Source organism: Hippocampus bargibanti, linkage group LG02, assembly GCF_051943395.1.
Source record: "Hippocampus bargibanti isolate YZ-2025 linkage group LG02, ASM5194339v1, whole genome shotgun sequence".
NCBI lineage: Eukaryota > Metazoa > Chordata > Actinopteri > Syngnathiformes > Syngnathidae > Hippocampus > Hippocampus bargibanti.
In genome coordinates, this window is record NC_142735.1 from 18,909,537 (window position 1) to 18,926,169 (window position 16,633).

A 16,633-nucleotide genomic window follows, 5' to 3' on the forward strand; every position below is an offset into this window, starting at 1 on the left:
TTTTTTGAAAGCTTCAATCAATTTTGTCACGGTTGTTAACACTCCGGTGAGTCAAATTCACAACACATTTATTTTCACTTTACGGGGACTTTTAAGTACTGTTCAAAGTATCTGCACTCGGTTACAGGCGTGAGGGTTAAATGTTAAGCCTCCTCTGTAATGATGATGGGCAGCGTGTGTTTGGAGCTGGTTCCCATCACGCAACACGGGTCATGAGATATGGTCGAGGGATTGTGAAAGTGACGCGCCTCTGAGAGGAAGGCCAGATTGGAAGAAGGCGAGCTACTACTGCCATGTTCACCGTCAACGTCTCGTCCTCTATGTCTCTCGGGAGGAGATTGACTCCAAAATGCTCCGCCAGAAGTGGCCGTCAGATTGGAATCCGAAGGTAACGTGTCCTAAGTCGGTATCTTTGCACTGAAGTCACATTAGTCATGTTTGGCTGGCTGCTCCGTATGCGGAGCTGATGCAATGTTTTTGTTATTGCGTGTTCTTCCTTGCCCATTGTATTCGGATTAATGCGAGTATGTTCTGTAGGAACCTGTTATATTAATTGACTCATCTTATCATGTCTTTGACGGCTAACATAAAAAAAAAAAAATCAATGAAAACATTACATTTTTTATTCTATGCTTGAAAGACATGTTGACATCTATTGATTAATGAACAACTAAATAACCATTCTCACCACCATCCATCCGCACCTCTATTAACTCATTCACTGCCATTCCCGAATTTATTCCGGAATTGAAAAGCATGACGTGGATCAATTTGTTTGGGTTTTGTTTTTTCTTGTGTGGGAGAGGGGTGTGTTTCAAGCTTCAGCCAGACTTCTAGCAATGTTTTTTCCTCCCACGAGGGGGCAGCATTTACCTTTTGTACAGCCGCCCCCACTTTCAATGTAGATAACTCTACAACCAAGTAAGCTAGAAAAAAACTTTTCCTTCTGATGAAAGAAGAGAGTCGATGGTTTCTAACGCTGTATTGAATGTTTATGTAGTCCTAAAACTCAATATTCTGTGGGTCCTGCAATTTGAGTGAAAATGACAAAAACCGTGGCACTGACACATTTTTGCACATTGTCTGGCAGTGAAGGAGTTAGCAATCAGATAATTGTTTGAAAGTCATTGTTCAACTTTGAATTGTACCAATCCTCAGATTTTGGCTTCTCAACAGTATTTAAACCGCTTTTACTTTGAAAAAAAATTGACTGAACCAGTCACTCGTCCTTATGCTGTACTATGATACAGCTACACAGTAAACAATTTCCTACAAAACTATAAACTGTCACTATAAAAACCATAATACGACCCTAAAAAATAATGAAAACTAAAATACGACTACAAACTGTGTATTGTTAACTCATTCATGGCATGGCCGTTTTCAAAGCAGAGTTCAACCGATTGCCAACCCTTTTTGAGCATTTTGTCTGATCATTGAAAAATATTGTTTGGAGACAAAATCAAGGCACAAGCTACCAAAACAAAGAGTTGAGTCTCCTCTTTCTCCACGTGTATTTGTTGTTGCTCTTGTCGATACTACCTTGTGATTGTGGGATGCTTAGTTTGGTTATGCCTGAGTTTGACTCCTGTCATCGTACTCGGTTAGACTTCCTGTCCACCTGTAAGCTTTCTTTTCCACACAAAATGTGTACTCTTTTCTCCAGATCTGTTTTTGAGTGGCTAATCAAGGTTTTCTCAGGCATGACTCTTAAAGTTGTGGAATGCTAGGGAGGGGACTTAATCGTGATGTACAGCCCAGCCAGTTGTGATGCAGATAAAATTGTTCCTGTGGACTGCAAGTAAAACCACTAATGGGAACCATGGCGTGCTTTTGTGCCGGAAGGAATGCACATTTGCGTGTGCATAAATACAAAGGAGCCCAAATGTATATTGTTTTCATTGTCGTCAGTCAAGTCAGTGCGTGCCAGGCCAGCATTGCACGGGCCTCCTTAATATTTGTGTTTGACAGCAGCGGCGCTCCAAAGCACCCTAAAATTGAGGTTGTTTCGAAAAGCCTTTCTGGAAACCGGGCCATTGTGGTTAATGGAAAAAGCGGAGAGTGAGTGGTGCTGATGGGATTGCGGTGGTCTGTGGGGCAGGATGTGTGTTATTCTGTCGGCGTACGTTCATTTTTGAGTGGGTGGTTATGTGTGTGTGTGTGTATGTCCAGCCAGTGGATCAAAATCCCTCTGATGCACTTGCGTGGCTTCTTATGCTGTTATGTATGCCTGAAAAAAATGCTGTGTTATCCAACATCAAGAGTGCAACCTCCAATGTGGAACATGATCAACCTTGACTTTCTCAATTACGTTGAGATATATTACAGCAGTGGTGGGCCGTGGATTTCGTCTTTTGGCCTTCAGTAGCGCTACACCGGAATCAATCCAGATAAATTTACTACAAGTCCACTAGAGGGTACCATTAGCCAGGAAATAAATGAGCGACCTTTCTTAATGATGTCTATTTTTTTCTTGAAAAGTCCGTCTTAAAATGGCTTTAACAGTAAATCCCCAACCAAATCCATTTCTTCTCCTCTTTCCGCCATTGTTGGTTGACAAAACTGCTATTAAATGAACACAATATACTTGCTTATGCAGCGCACTACAGTTAGTGTGCGAGCTCTGGCCAGTATGCTCTTGTCACTGGCGGCTTGTGGTCAGCGCAGTTTTCACAAACTATGATTGGCCAATCGTGGTTTGAGAAAACTCTGGCATTGGTAGCCCTTTTGGTTTGCCAATTCAAAATCTGATTGGCTAGAGCAACAGTTTGATCGACACATTTGACGCGATACGACCCGCAGAACTCATTGTGAAGGCGTCCAGGTAGATTTCTGACTCTGGTAACAAATGATGGCAAAAAATGTGATTGGTTAAATGCTTAAATACAAAAACACACATCTGGAAGCAGCGCAACAGGGGAAATTTTATGAAAGTAAACTGAAAGACAATTTTGAATTATTTAATAATGGACAAACATGGAATATAATTATCATCAGTCTGTGATTCAGATATTTTCAGACCAGCTGAGAAAGCTTTGCAGGCCTTGACAGTCACGCACTGTATTATAGGAAATGTTTCACATTTAATTCTAACATGATTAACTGGCATAAGTATTATTTCCAGGGTTTTTAACTATACTGACATACTGTATTTTAAGGGAAACACAAAATATAGAAAGTTGTAGTTGCAGTTTTTTAAATGATATACAGTACAGTGAACCCCTTTTTTGTGAGGAAATATTCTAGACGCACCCACTTCTTTTCCTTTCGGCTTTTCCCTTCAAGGGGTCGCTACGGCGAATCAGTGTCCTCAATCATGGGTTGATGCAATACAGCTACATATATCAATATGCCTTTCTTGATACTTGCACTATGTACAGTTTTTTTATGAAACGGTTTTGCACATTTACATTTGCACAGTATACAGTTGACATTTTTACTTGGCTATGCTTAAAACATCTTGTTTTCTATCCTTTCACCCCACCCCAACCCCATCCCTTTTCAATTGCTGCTGTGGACTGCAAATTTCCCCATTGTGGGACGAATGAAGGTTTTCTGATTCTGATATTCAGAGGTTTGATTCGCATGTTTGTTTTAGCCAAGCTTTTACGTCGGATGCCCTTCCTGACACAACCTGTATTTATCTGGGCTTGGGACCGGCACAATAAAACACTGGCTTGTGTCCTCTTGTGGCTACAGAACAAGCAACTCTATGAACTTAATAAAGATGAAGATGCTCAGGAAAAGGCTCCCAAACACAAAATGGTCACCCACTATATTTAAAATTTGCGATGTACTAAATATATCAAAAGCTTGTTTTACTCCATTCTCCACTGAACATTTTTCACCTAATGAAAACACAAAGAAATGAATTAGGTGCAATCAAATCCTGCACTGTGAGGCGGATGTGCTAAATGTTGAGCACCGTGCCGCCTGGATCATGTATCTTATTTTGTTGTTGTTTTTTTAATTCCTCCATTATGGGAACTCATATTGTAAAATTATACGTGGCTGTCAGGGAGACCCTTGTTTGTTTTCATTTTCAGTCATTTTTCACATTTTATCTTATCAGACCTGCTGACACTGTGGCTCCTCTCATTTTTGTGTTGGCAGGGAGCCGAGAAAGGTGTTGCTGCACAAGGGCTCCACTGGGCTGGGCTTCAACATCGTGGGCGGGGAGGATGGTGAGGGCATCTTTGTCTCCTTCATTCTGGCCGGGGGGCCGGCTGACCTGAGCGGCGAACTGAGGAGAGGCGATCGTATTCTGTCTGTGAGTAAATCCACACGGGAGCTTTGTATTTGTCCCAGTCATGATCAAAACAACTCATAACCAAGCGCATGACTGACACTCTGTAATTTAGTAGGAATAGAGGTACAGTGTGGCCTTGAGATACAAGCATGAGTTTTTTGAGTGATTTGAGGTACGAATGCTGTGGGGTTGACTGACAAAACATCCATGTAGCTTCATGCTAAAGAATGATGAGAAACTTCACGGATGGGATCACATCTAGCAGCTGACATTTGAAGAAAAACAGTGGAGTGTTTTGGAAATTTAGTTTTTTATTCCATTAAATAACATTCATATTTTATTTCTAGAGGCGTCTGGAACAGTTACTGCCATTCACAAAAGTAGTATTGATTCAACTTTGTACTTAAAAGTAATGTAAAAGTTTGAGAACGTACTAAAAATGGCTGCAACAAAAAAAATATTTGATTTACACACAGAATTGCGATTTACTTTTTCTCTTAATCACAACAAAATGCTCTTAAATTGAATTGATTCAAATGATCGATTGAGGTTTTTGTTTTGGTCACAGGTGAACGGCGTGAATCTAAGGAACGCCACGCATGAGCAAGCGGCGGCCGCCCTCAAAAGAGCAGGACAGACTGTCACCATCATTGCTCAATACAGACCTGAAGGTAAGCCTTGAGATCTTCAGTTTACACATCACTGGAATACAAAAAGGGCAATGCAGGGCAAAATATAGAAATGAATGGGTGGTTAAATCTCATGTTGGCCAGAGTGGAATGCTTCCCAGATATTTGTTGCGCAAAAGTATGTATTTTAAATATGACGATATCTGATCGCATGCTTTTTTTTCAGTGTGTGTCTATTTTTATGCAGCCTCGGTGTGTATGCCAATTGTGTTACATGGACCCTTTCGTGTAAATTCTGAAAAATGTCATGGGACACCACATAATAAATGTCACAAAAAGCACAAACATAAACAAAACGAATGATTCATTTTACTAATGAATCAGCTTCATTTTCTCACAAATGTACTTAGTGTGAAATGTGGGTTTCTTCACAATTTATTATACACTTACATGACGTCATACTGTAGTATCACCTACAAAATCAGCAAACCCATTATTCAAACGACATCTTAATTTGTCTGCAACATCTCCATTTAGCAAATGAATGAGGTCTCTTGAACGATCGCGCCACTTTCCACATTCAATATGGTGGCAACGCTTAACGGACAATATGGCCCTATGGTGTGCTCTATTTAAATCTCTTTTCCGTGTTACACTGAATATGGTATACGTTGGGGACATTACATATCAGATATTACGTCGTAACGTCACACGTTCATGCGAATCAAACCTCTGAAGATGGAGGACACCGATTCGCTGTGGCGACCCCTTGAAGGGAAAAGCCAAAAAGAAAAGACCCTCCACTAGTGGAGCAGAAATCATTCCATTTTTTTACGGCCAAGGCAGAATGATTGACAGAACCGAACAGAATAAAATACTTTGTGCTCACAAACATGACATTGCAACACAGTAGTGAAAAAGAGTATTAGGGCATGGTAGCAATATTTTTACTCACGAGTGCAATTTTCAGCTTTCAGCAATCGAATCATACAATTTGTGTACTGTATATCCATACGATACCTGGTTTGGCCGCGGAAGTGCGCTAGTCCCCGCCTTGACGAGCTCCCAATAGGCTCTCGCGGACGAATATTGAGTGTGAGAGGGGGCGGTGCCACGGCTAGCATGCAGCCGGGTTAGCCTGGTGTAAGGCGGGCAAATCGACCGCGGTTGACCGCCCCTTTCCCCGCTCTCAGTATCGTCTGGTTCCCCCGTGAACAAGCACAGCAGGGCAGACCGCTTCGAGAAAAGGAAAAAACCACACGGAGGGAAACTTTATCTGACAAAGCGGGAAGAAAGAAAAGTGGTGGAAATAGGCCAAGTTTAATCGGACTGGCAGCACCGTTGAGGGAATGGGGGATGGGCACTAAATAGTGCACAGCAGTAGCCCAGCTCAAGCCGCGCGAAGTCGCTCATGGCCGGCTGAAGACCCGATAAAACATCGGCGGAGAACAGACAAACGTCCGTTCTTTCGAGGTGAGGTGACGCGACGTTTTAACACCCGGAAGGCGGGGCAGTAAAAGTGTGCTGTGCTTGTAGATGCGTTTAACAAGTTTATTTCGGGAGCCCGGTATTCTATATACCTCTAACCTGTACTGTCTTCACTTCCTTGGCCAGTAGAGGTTATAGTATTTACCACTAAAACACGTAAATGTAGCACATTAGCCCTATTTTAGCATATCTTTTTAATATGCCAATGTGCTATATTGTTCATGATCATACAATTCCTCGGTTAACCCACGCCGGTGTATTCATGTTTGTCACTTGTTTATGATTAAAGCATTTAGATTCGGATTGTAATCATTTTTAAGGTCGTTTGTTAGTCGACACAGTTGAGGCTGGATTAACTGGTATCGTTTAGTCGGGCACGGTGGGGTGCATTGTTGTGCTGCTAAAAGTCACTCGTATGCGGCTCTTATGTAACTCCGTGGCTTAAGGTGGGGACGCACAGGTGTGGTCGAACAGATGTGTATGGAGAGCCGTTTGAACATGTATGCTATATCCTTTGTGTCTTGTCGGTGGTCCATACACTCGTATGCCCTTTGGCCGAATTAATAAATACATTCAGATCACTGTTAGAACGACTGTCTTACAAGGAGTATTATTCCCAATACTAATGGAATTTTTAGCCTACACATATGCCGTTACACCTTACAAGTGAACAACTGTATTGCAGTCGTAACACCAACAATTGGGCATATTGGGTAAGTGTCACATACTTGCCGTTTCCCAGAGTCTCAGTTCCTTTTGCCTCAATAATAATTGCCAACATGTTCTATCAATGTCCAGAAAGGTCATATAGTAGAAAGCATTTCCCTATACTAGAAAAACTTTGACAGGATAATTGGGGCACTAAAAGTTGCATGTAAGGGGAAACTGCTTTTGTTGACAATCTACATGCTCCAAGTGAAGAGTGTTGTTTGTTAACTAATACCATCAACCTTCTAAGTGGTCCTAGATGTCTCTTTGTGCAAAGTACTTCCTCGCTAGAAGTGTGTAGTTGACAAACCAGCATCCCGAAGTTGTTATATTAGTTTGGACGAAAATAAGGACCACACGCAGGCTTTAAGGTTTTTGCATGAACATTTAATTGCCGCATTCTGTAATGCTGACAAATGCAAACACACCAGATGTGTTGTCATGACATCGGCTTTGTGATAACAAAGTATGACATGTTTACTTTCTAGTTTTTCTTGTTTTTGGGTGCGTGTTTCCAGCATGCCACAAGGACAGGACAAAGATATTGTGAGCACTCATCAATTCAACTGCACACGTTCAACCAGTAGCCCCCCTCATTTTTCCTAAAACTTGTGTACGTGTTGTACTAATAATTTAAAATTGGGTACTTTTTTGTCATTATCTCCTAAATTGTTTGTCCTGTGAGCGTCTCCGGGAGGTTTAACTGCCCCTGAAACATCAATCTTCAGGCCTTCAGAGGAGCAGGGCAATTGGGGCGTTACACAATTTTAGTCATGTTCAACCAAAAACTTGACAAACGGGTGAGCGTTGACTGTAATACTGTACGGCAGCCCCACTTTAGTTTTGTAGTTAGTCTACATCCACCAAAGTTGACCCGCTTTCCCCTGCTGAAGGCCAGTTATCTCTGTACAATATTTAACCACGTCCAACAAACATGCAGGACAAGTGCTTGCTAATGATTGACTTCCTGCAACCCCTCCAGTGACCCCAGGCTTCTCCCGAGTAACACTCTGGCATCCCAGGCTGGTATGCGAGTGTGTTCCTTTTGGGTTTTGGCACGGGAGAAACCAGTTCACCCACCACCTTTGTGCGCTATACCAAACACAGTCTGCACAGGAAGTGGGGAGTAAATATGAGTTAATATGTGCTTTGATTGACTTGCGGAAGGCGTGTTGTGAGACTAAAATATTGACTTGATGGAAATATGAGGAAATGCGACTAGCCTGTTTGTGCAAAGTCAGCACACTTGCGTTCCAAAAAGAGTGGAAATTTGTCTCTACTGGGGTCTTGACTTACAAGTACAAGCAATTTTTTTTGCAAGCCATCACTAATCGATTACCATATTAAGTTCAAATCTATTACTATATTAAGTATAAGTTAACTGTATTATCAAATATTATATATAAATATAATATAAATATAATATATTTGCAAAATTTTAATATTCTTTCAGACACTTGGTGCATGCATGTTCCCTTTTCAACCTGTTTCAACGGCAAAAGTTAAGCAATAATGAGACCTCTGATTATTATGAGTGTGTAAAAGCAACATACACTGAACCACAAACAACCCAAGCTGAATTCGGCTTACTTCTCTGTCACCCCTTACTCCCTCCATTCCACCCAGGTTTTAGGCCTCATTTTATTGTATTTTCGGACAATAGAACCCAAAATCGGTAAGTTTATGATGAATGAATGAGGTCGCTGTCGTTATTTGGTGAAACGTTGAACAAGGTCATGGTTGAATGGGGCCGGTGTATATGTGGGATTCACTCCCTACAGACAGAACACTCTCCTATTACTCGTATATGCCGGACATATTGCGTAAGTGGATCAAAAGAAGAGCCGCCGTGCCCCCCCACGCCCCACCCCCTTCACCTCCAAATAAAATGTGAAAAAGTTGCACGACTAATGAGGACACGCAGCTTCAGCACAGTCCCAGTTTCTATTAGCTATCTCGTACGACTCCCATTGGGTTTGCCTCTGCTAAAATGTAAGCTACGGTAGCTCTTTGTGTGTGCGCGTGTGAGAGTGTGAAGTGCTTTAAAAGTCTGAGCTGGAATAAAGGGGCCTCATGTTTCTCCTCGCAGCATTTTTGTGGCGTGCTCGTGAATAATCGATGCACTTTAGATCACCCGTAGATTCCATGCTGCTCGGATACGCTCTCTGGACAAACCATCAGGAACACGTCCGCGATCAGATGATTATGGCGATGGATTACAACAACCGTGTCACATTGCCTGAAGCGCGGGGTATTGGGATTTTTGGGGATGCGACATTTCCTGTCAGGTTTTGAGGTAATTTTTAATGGAGAATATTCCAAAACGGAAACTTCCATGGGAAGTGTGGCAATTGAGACTCGAGGAAATATAATGAAATGCATCGTATTATTGCGAACATTTTATTCTCTTCCCATAAACAGGCTGTTTCTGCGAGTGGGAATGTCTTAGTGGACTTTTAAAAATGTAATTAGTTCGCTCTCCTTGCCCACGTCATTACAGTACCATGACCGCTTAGTATTTTTTTTCCACTTTTCTTGAGTTGCGATGTACCTGAAGCTCCCTTATTATTACAAAATAAAAAGCCTTTCGACATAAAGCCGAAGAAATGACAGCTCCATGAAATGGGTGCTACTCAACTGCGTTTATTTTTTTCTTGAATTCAAGCTTCATTCTTGGTCATTTCAAATGATGTAGTTAATAAAACAATCTGGTATTTTCTCTTAACTGTTTTTTTTAATTCAGACAATTTATTTACTTTTTTTAAACCCCTAACTAATTTCAATGTCGTTCTGCTGTCTTCATACTTGCACTATGTTACTTGTTACTTGTACTATATTAAACAGTTTTGCACATCTACATTTGCACAGTATACAGTTGACTTTTTTATTTTGTTATGCTTAGAATATCTTGCTTTCTATCCTTTCATCCCCCCCACCCCATCCCCTTTCAAATTGCTACTGTGGACTCCAAATTTCCCCATTGTGGGACGAATAAAGGTTTTCTGATTCTGATTCAGTATGATCTTAACTCCTCTTGATCTTCCAGTCAGTTCCAGGTGGACTTCCATGAGAACTGAATTTGAAAAATCAAAAGTTGAAATCACGAAATATAGTTCTGTTATCAGGAACGTTTCACAGTTGTCACTGGAAGTTTTTTTTTAATTCCACTCAGTCAGTTCCTGGGTTAAAATGTTTAACTTTGAAATCGGCACAGTTAATCGATCATGTGTGGATTCCTGTATCAGTAAAAAATGTTTTTTGACCTACTCGAATCAATCAGCACCACAGATGTGAAAATAGTGGGACCGACTTAAATTTGAGTTTAGTTTGTTCCTCGAGCAATTTAGAATAATTTAGTCACATACTTAAGATAAATTCTCCATAAAAAAGTAATTGCAATTCCATTAATCTGCCCTCAACTCCTGTCAAAAATGTAATCAAGACAAACACTACTGGATTTAGTCAAAATAAAGGAATGAGAAGAAATTAACCGGTATTATAAAGTGTCATTCCTGTCCGCGCTGTGGTATTTGTGTGTTGCCCTTCAGGGCCGTGGCCTTGTGACTGAAATCAGGAGCTGTCACTGAGTCGCCGTAATTAGATTAATCTGCATGGGTGTCATTGGACGGGGCAGCGTAACCAAAACAAAAGGGCTATTACAAAAATCACAATTTCTTGTCAGAGAGCTATTTGCTGAACAATGCTAATTTTTTGTTGTTGCTTTCATTAGTGTTATTTGTAGTCAGGTCAAAGACATTTTGCTTAAGCACGTTAGGAGGCTTTGATGCTTTCCAATGTTTTCAGTGTTACTAAACGCAAACCACCAACGGATTTGATGTTGCCTCATGGGGTCTTTTAATTTTGTAACTCGATGGGGAAATATTTGAATTTGACTATCATCAAATTAGGTAATTGGGGGACTTTAAATCCAGTTGTCATGAGCCAGTTACCAGTTTCAAATGAATCAGTTATTACAAGCCAAAACTTTCTGTCATTTGACCTTTTTTTCTTTGTTTGATGCCCCCCCACCCTGAACATTATCGAACAAATGTCATCAATAATTACAACAAAGTGAGTGATTTTTTTATATTGTACATGCAAAACAACTACATTAAAATAATATTTTCCCCAACGCTCAAACAATATAGTACAGGTAACGTCCGAGTTACGACCGGCGCGATTTATGACCACGACCTCCAGACCCTTTTTTTAATTTCACGCCTGGCACCGCAACACGCAAGCAGCCGGCAATGCGTACTACAATTTTGGCCAGCCAGCATGTCACACACTCACACAGCACCGTATTGAGCATGACTGCACTTAATACAGTAGATACAGTGCAGATACCGTCTCCTGTAGTACTGTACGGTGCTGCTTTTTTCCTTCGCCATCCCCCGAGTCCGAGCATGTGTGTCGGGCGACCTTTTCTGGCCTTTAGCAGGGAGAGTGATTTTTCAAAAGCTGTATTCTTTACATATAAGTGTTTTCTTTAACCCACTATATAAAATCGAAATATAAAATGAACCCGAGATGATCACAATGCGGTCCTCAAATGAACATTTGCAACCAGTTATGAGATGTAGTGTGTCTCCATTGGATGAAATAAACCCCTCTGAAGACACTTCACATAATGTAGAATAAGTCAAGAAGTGGCTCTGTATATAACAAGTGCTTTCGAGTACAGCCCGTTCGAGTTTGGACTGCTCTTTGAGTTTCAGGTTGTTATTTTTACACAAAAGGCCGGGTGGAGAGAGGAGTGGAGAGGAACATTTGTTTCCACGACTCTTCCTGTTTATTGCGGGCCACCAAAAGAACTACCTGTAAAAGCGCGTTTAACAGGTGTGCCGTCGCTTTGCCATCTCAGCCGGCTTTCAAATGCAGAATGTTGCCATTTGTCCCCCTCACCGCACCCCGCCCCTCCGTTCTTCAAAAGAGATCCTTTTCTGTTTAACTGAACTGCGCAGATCTTGTGATGTGTTATACAGAGAAAAGCTTTTATTGTGATGTCATTAGTCGCCGAGGCTTGGCAGCCATTTATAGTCGGGATCCGAGCAGTCCCTTCCCAAACTCCCCTGGGGAGTGTGCGCGTTGATTGCGGCTCACTGTTCTTCCTGCTCCGCTTGAATGTCCACAGATGAATGGCTGAGGGAGGCGGGGAATGCGGGGCGGCGTTTAGCCAGCCTCCAGGTTGCGCGTTGCCATTTAGATTCTCTCTTTCTTGGCCCTCCCCCCCTTCCTCTCCAGGCTTCACCATGGTGGAAAAAGTATTACAACGCTGTGCTTAAGGATAATTTTAAAAAGAAGATGGATGGATGTACAGTAAAGTCTCGTTATATCGATATCGGATATATCGATAGTCCCGGTTATATCGATACTATTTTTATGCACGCACAGAGAAAATTACATGCAAACAGGGTCGGATATATCGATAGTCCCGGTTATATCGATATTTTTTCGGACTCCCTTGAATATCGATATAACGAGACTTTACTGTATTAGGGCAGGCCGGCAGCCAGAAGAGAAAAGGGATAAGATGTAAAGCTTTTATGTAATTTTTTTCTTCAAGATTCGAAGTAAAATTTTGAATACCGCAAACTGAATTTTTAAGATCACACATGACGCAATGCATTTTAAACAATGTGAAACTTTAGTTTGTCGTGTAAATTTGACACACCTGCCAATAACAAGTGATTAAATAATTACCATGTCTACAAAGTAGGGTTTCATTAAAACAAGAAAAACCTCACAAACACATCCGCAGGGTGTGCTGAAACCAGGACCCTCTCAACTGTCAATCAAATTGCTTCAGAAACCACCTGTAAAATGGATGCTATTTCATTGAGCGTCATTCTAATCTCTACACACAACTTCATGTTAGAGCCACAAAAATTATGTGTGAAGCCCCACTCCACGTTTTGGCTTTTACTTGAGACTTTACTGCATATCGCAATTGCACCAGATAATCGCAGATGCAAACAGAAGTACACATTGTGTTTTATCGTGGCGGAGAGGCGACTTGTGCTGTGTGCTGAAGTACATCGTCAAACGTTCCTTTCGCCACCCCCCCCCCCCCCAAAAAAAAAAATAACAATAAATAACTTTCATGTTGGTAAACAATTTGATGCTTCTCAATTAAGGATGGCAAAATTCAGTTTTTTTGCTCTTTTTTGATCAATTTTCTCTAATTCACTTTTGCAAGTGTTAAAGCACAGTTGTATTTCGCCACTTACTGCCACTGCAAGTGGAACAGCCTGAGCCCCCCCCCCCCCCCTCTCTCCCCGTCCACAATGCGTTTCCTGGGCTGTGGCAGTCGGCTGGTGTCTGGTTACTTCACCTTGGTGCCTCCTGTTGCTCAGACCAGGGTGACAATAGCAGCAGCCCCTCGGGGGAGGTTTGTCTTATATCACCCTTCAGGTTTCAACACGGAGGATGACCTCCATTTTGTTTTTGCACCTGCTCAAGAGTGTGAGTAACTCCGGTGAGGTCATCCTCACATGCGTGTATGTTTGCTTTTTCGAGGCTACCTGTCTGCTGCCTGGCTGCAGTCTGGACTTTGAGCGCTACAGGAAGCGTTGGCGGCTGTTTATGATTATAATGGAAGCTCGACTCCTACCGGGCGTGTTTTATACACAGCGGCGATGTAACCCGAGATTGGAGCATGACGATGTCCTCCATGAATATAGTTTTAAATCGGAAATACCGTTGGTATTGGTGTGAGGAATGCTTTTTGCCAACAATGTCTTCAATATTTAGTTGAAAAACTAAAATTTTCACACTGCTGAGCAAACTAGTTCATTACACATTGTTCACTATCTCAAAATGTCATCATGATGAATTCAACAAATAAAAATGTACTTGCCTCAATGTTTGCTGTGGATTCGGGCATTTTAATTGATTTTCATTTATATTTATTTGTTTTTACATGTTGTTTTTAGGGTACCAATTTTTTGGGGGGAAAAGTCCAGAAATAACAACCATAAAATCCAACACAGTTATCCTTTCAGTAGTGACATAATCACTGAGACCACGTAAAGGGCGTGAAATTTTTCTGCATGCTTATAATGCGGTGTAGATTGGTGTCCCCAAACAACATAACCCACAGTGCCTTCGTCTACCACGAACTCATGCTACATTGCCGCATCTCCCACCTCCATCCCCCACCTCCGTTGAACTTCATTAATTTGTACAATTTGTGTAATTAATGACCTGTTATGGGACATCGGCGTATGCTTTAGCCAGATCTGTGATAAACCATCCCTTCCGGGACTCATTAATCAATGCAAGGTTTCATTCAATTTTCCTCTATTCATTTTCAGTTCCATCCCGAGACGCAATTCCCAGTGAAACCAACCACAAAACACAGAATTTATAGCCTCTTCATATCACAATTGATTATTACAACCTTTTTTTTCTGAATGCTATTTTCTGTAGCCACTGTCATCTTGAGCGGTTGTGGATAACTGGGGCCTATCCCATCTGACTTTGGGGGGTTCGCTCCTGAGACTGGTCGCCAGTCATTCATTTAATCCTTCACATTCACAACTCTGGACAGTTTCGTCTTGGTGTGCAATTTTTGTTTATTTTTTCTTTGTGCCTATTACTTGCAACACGTTTTTTTATTCTATCCTGTTAGAGTAGCTTCTTCTCTGTGATTTTCAGCTACATTTGTCCACTTTTTAACCGAGTTCCCCCCACTCCCCTTCTACTCCATGATAGAGTACAGCCGCTTTGAGTCCAAAATCCACGACCTGAGGGAGCAAATGATGAACAGCAGCATGAGCTCAGGATCCGGCTCCCTGCGCACCAGTGAGAAACGATCCCTCTACGTCAGGTAAAATGGAGAATGCAATCTCAATCTCGGCAAAATACAAAATAAGCCTAATCTAGTATTAGTGTTCGAATCACGGGCAGTGTGTGGGAGCTGGGGGGTGTGACCTGGGGGCAATCACGTGATGTCAAAAGAGGACACACTGTTGCCCTGCAAGGATTAAACGGTGACTCCTCTTGCTTCATTCCAGCCTACAAATAAAGTCAACCACCAAGTGCCAAGTCTGAGATGGGGCAGAAGTATTTTCCAATCTCTCCGGGACATGCTGGTAGTCAAACTGGGGGTTTGTGACCTGTAGTGTGAGGTCTTAACTGCAAATAATTCCTTCAACATTTTTAACGCAAATGGCTGATTTCCGCTCCCTATCTTAGTTTTGGACCAATGAAAAGCTCTGATAACATCTGTGACACATCGCACACAAGTAGGAAATGGAGAAGAAATGGTGTGGATATCTGAGATGCAATTGGGAATCATCGTTATTTTCATTCACTGTAATCGCACATTGTGGCTTGAAGAATGGAGACGAAGTGTACTCGTGCCCATTTTTAAGAACAAAGGAGATGTGCAGAGTTGTACTAACTACAGAGGAATAAAGTTGATGAGCCATACAATGAAACTCTGGGAAAGAGTAGTTGAAGCTCGACTAAGAGCAGAAGTGAACATTTGTGAGCAGCAGTATGGCTTCATGCCAAAAAAGAGTACGACAGATGCAGTTTTTGCTTTAAGAATGCGGATAGAGGTGTACAGAGAAGGTCAGAAGGAATTGCATTGTGTCTTTGTAAATCTGGAGAAAGCATATGACAGGGTGCCCAGAGAAGAGCTGTGGCATTGCATGAGGAAGTCTGGAGTGACGGAAAAGTATGTCAGAGCGGTGCAAGACATGTATCATGACTGTAAGACAGTTGTGAGGTGTGCTGTTGGTGTGACTGAGGAATTCAAGGTGGAGGTGGGACTCCACCAGGGGTCAGTTTTCTCCGTGCGTGCATAGAAATAGTATCGATATAACCGGGACTATCGATATATCCGATATCGATATAACGAGACTTAACTGTATATTGAAACATTTGTGAAACAAAATATTTGCACTGGATCTCTTTCAGACCTGAAAAAATCTGGACTTTTTAATAGCATCAAAACCGATAAGATTTAGGGGGTTATCAGAATCAGACAGCCTTTAATAGCCCCACAATGGGGAAATGTATTATATTATTATTATTATTATTTGGTGGAAAACGGGGGAGGGGGGGTGTTTATCTTGTCTCAAAAGCCTTTGACACATAGCTTGTGTAAGGTTACTCAATAGATTACTTGAATACTCACTATCAACCAGAATACCCCGTTGAGACTAGTGGGAACACCAAAAGAAAATGTTTGTCTCATGCTCCCCTCTATAAGGTTTAAACCATCAATACTGTATTTTCCGATGTATAAGGCGCACCGGAGTGTACTGCGCACTCCCAATAAATGGTGTATTTTGAAACTTTTTTTCCATATATAAGCCATACCGGACGATAATGAATTGAAGAAAAGTTTTCCAAACATAATATATAAATATATAAAAGTTTTCCAAATATACGGCACACCACATTATAGGGCCCTGCAGTAGTCTGGGGTTACACATGAATTCTACAGGGAAAAATGGAGTCAGTGGCTGCTGACAGTCATTGCAAGACCTGTTGTGGCTCAATATGACTTCACACATAAGGCACACTGGCGTATAAAGGCGCAGGG

General features: G+C 41.6%; 1 protein-coding gene across 3 annotated transcripts in view; it reads left to right on the top strand.

Moving 5' to 3' along the window:
- Nucleotides 1-16,633, top strand: part of LOC148901795 (disks large homolog 3-like) — a 72,728-nt gene that overhangs the window by 43,160 nt on the left and 12,935 nt on the right. For all 3 annotated transcript variants that reach the window (XM_088989824.1, XM_088989825.1, XM_088989826.1), the window contains 3 exons: nt 4,114-4,270; nt 4,818-4,920; nt 14,791-14,905. In XM_088989824.1, coding sequence (XP_088845950.1) covers nt 4,114-4,270; nt 4,818-4,920; nt 14,791-14,905 — 375 coding nt within the window. The remainder of the gene's footprint in view (nt 1-4,113; nt 4,271-4,817; nt 4,921-14,790; nt 14,906-16,633) is intronic.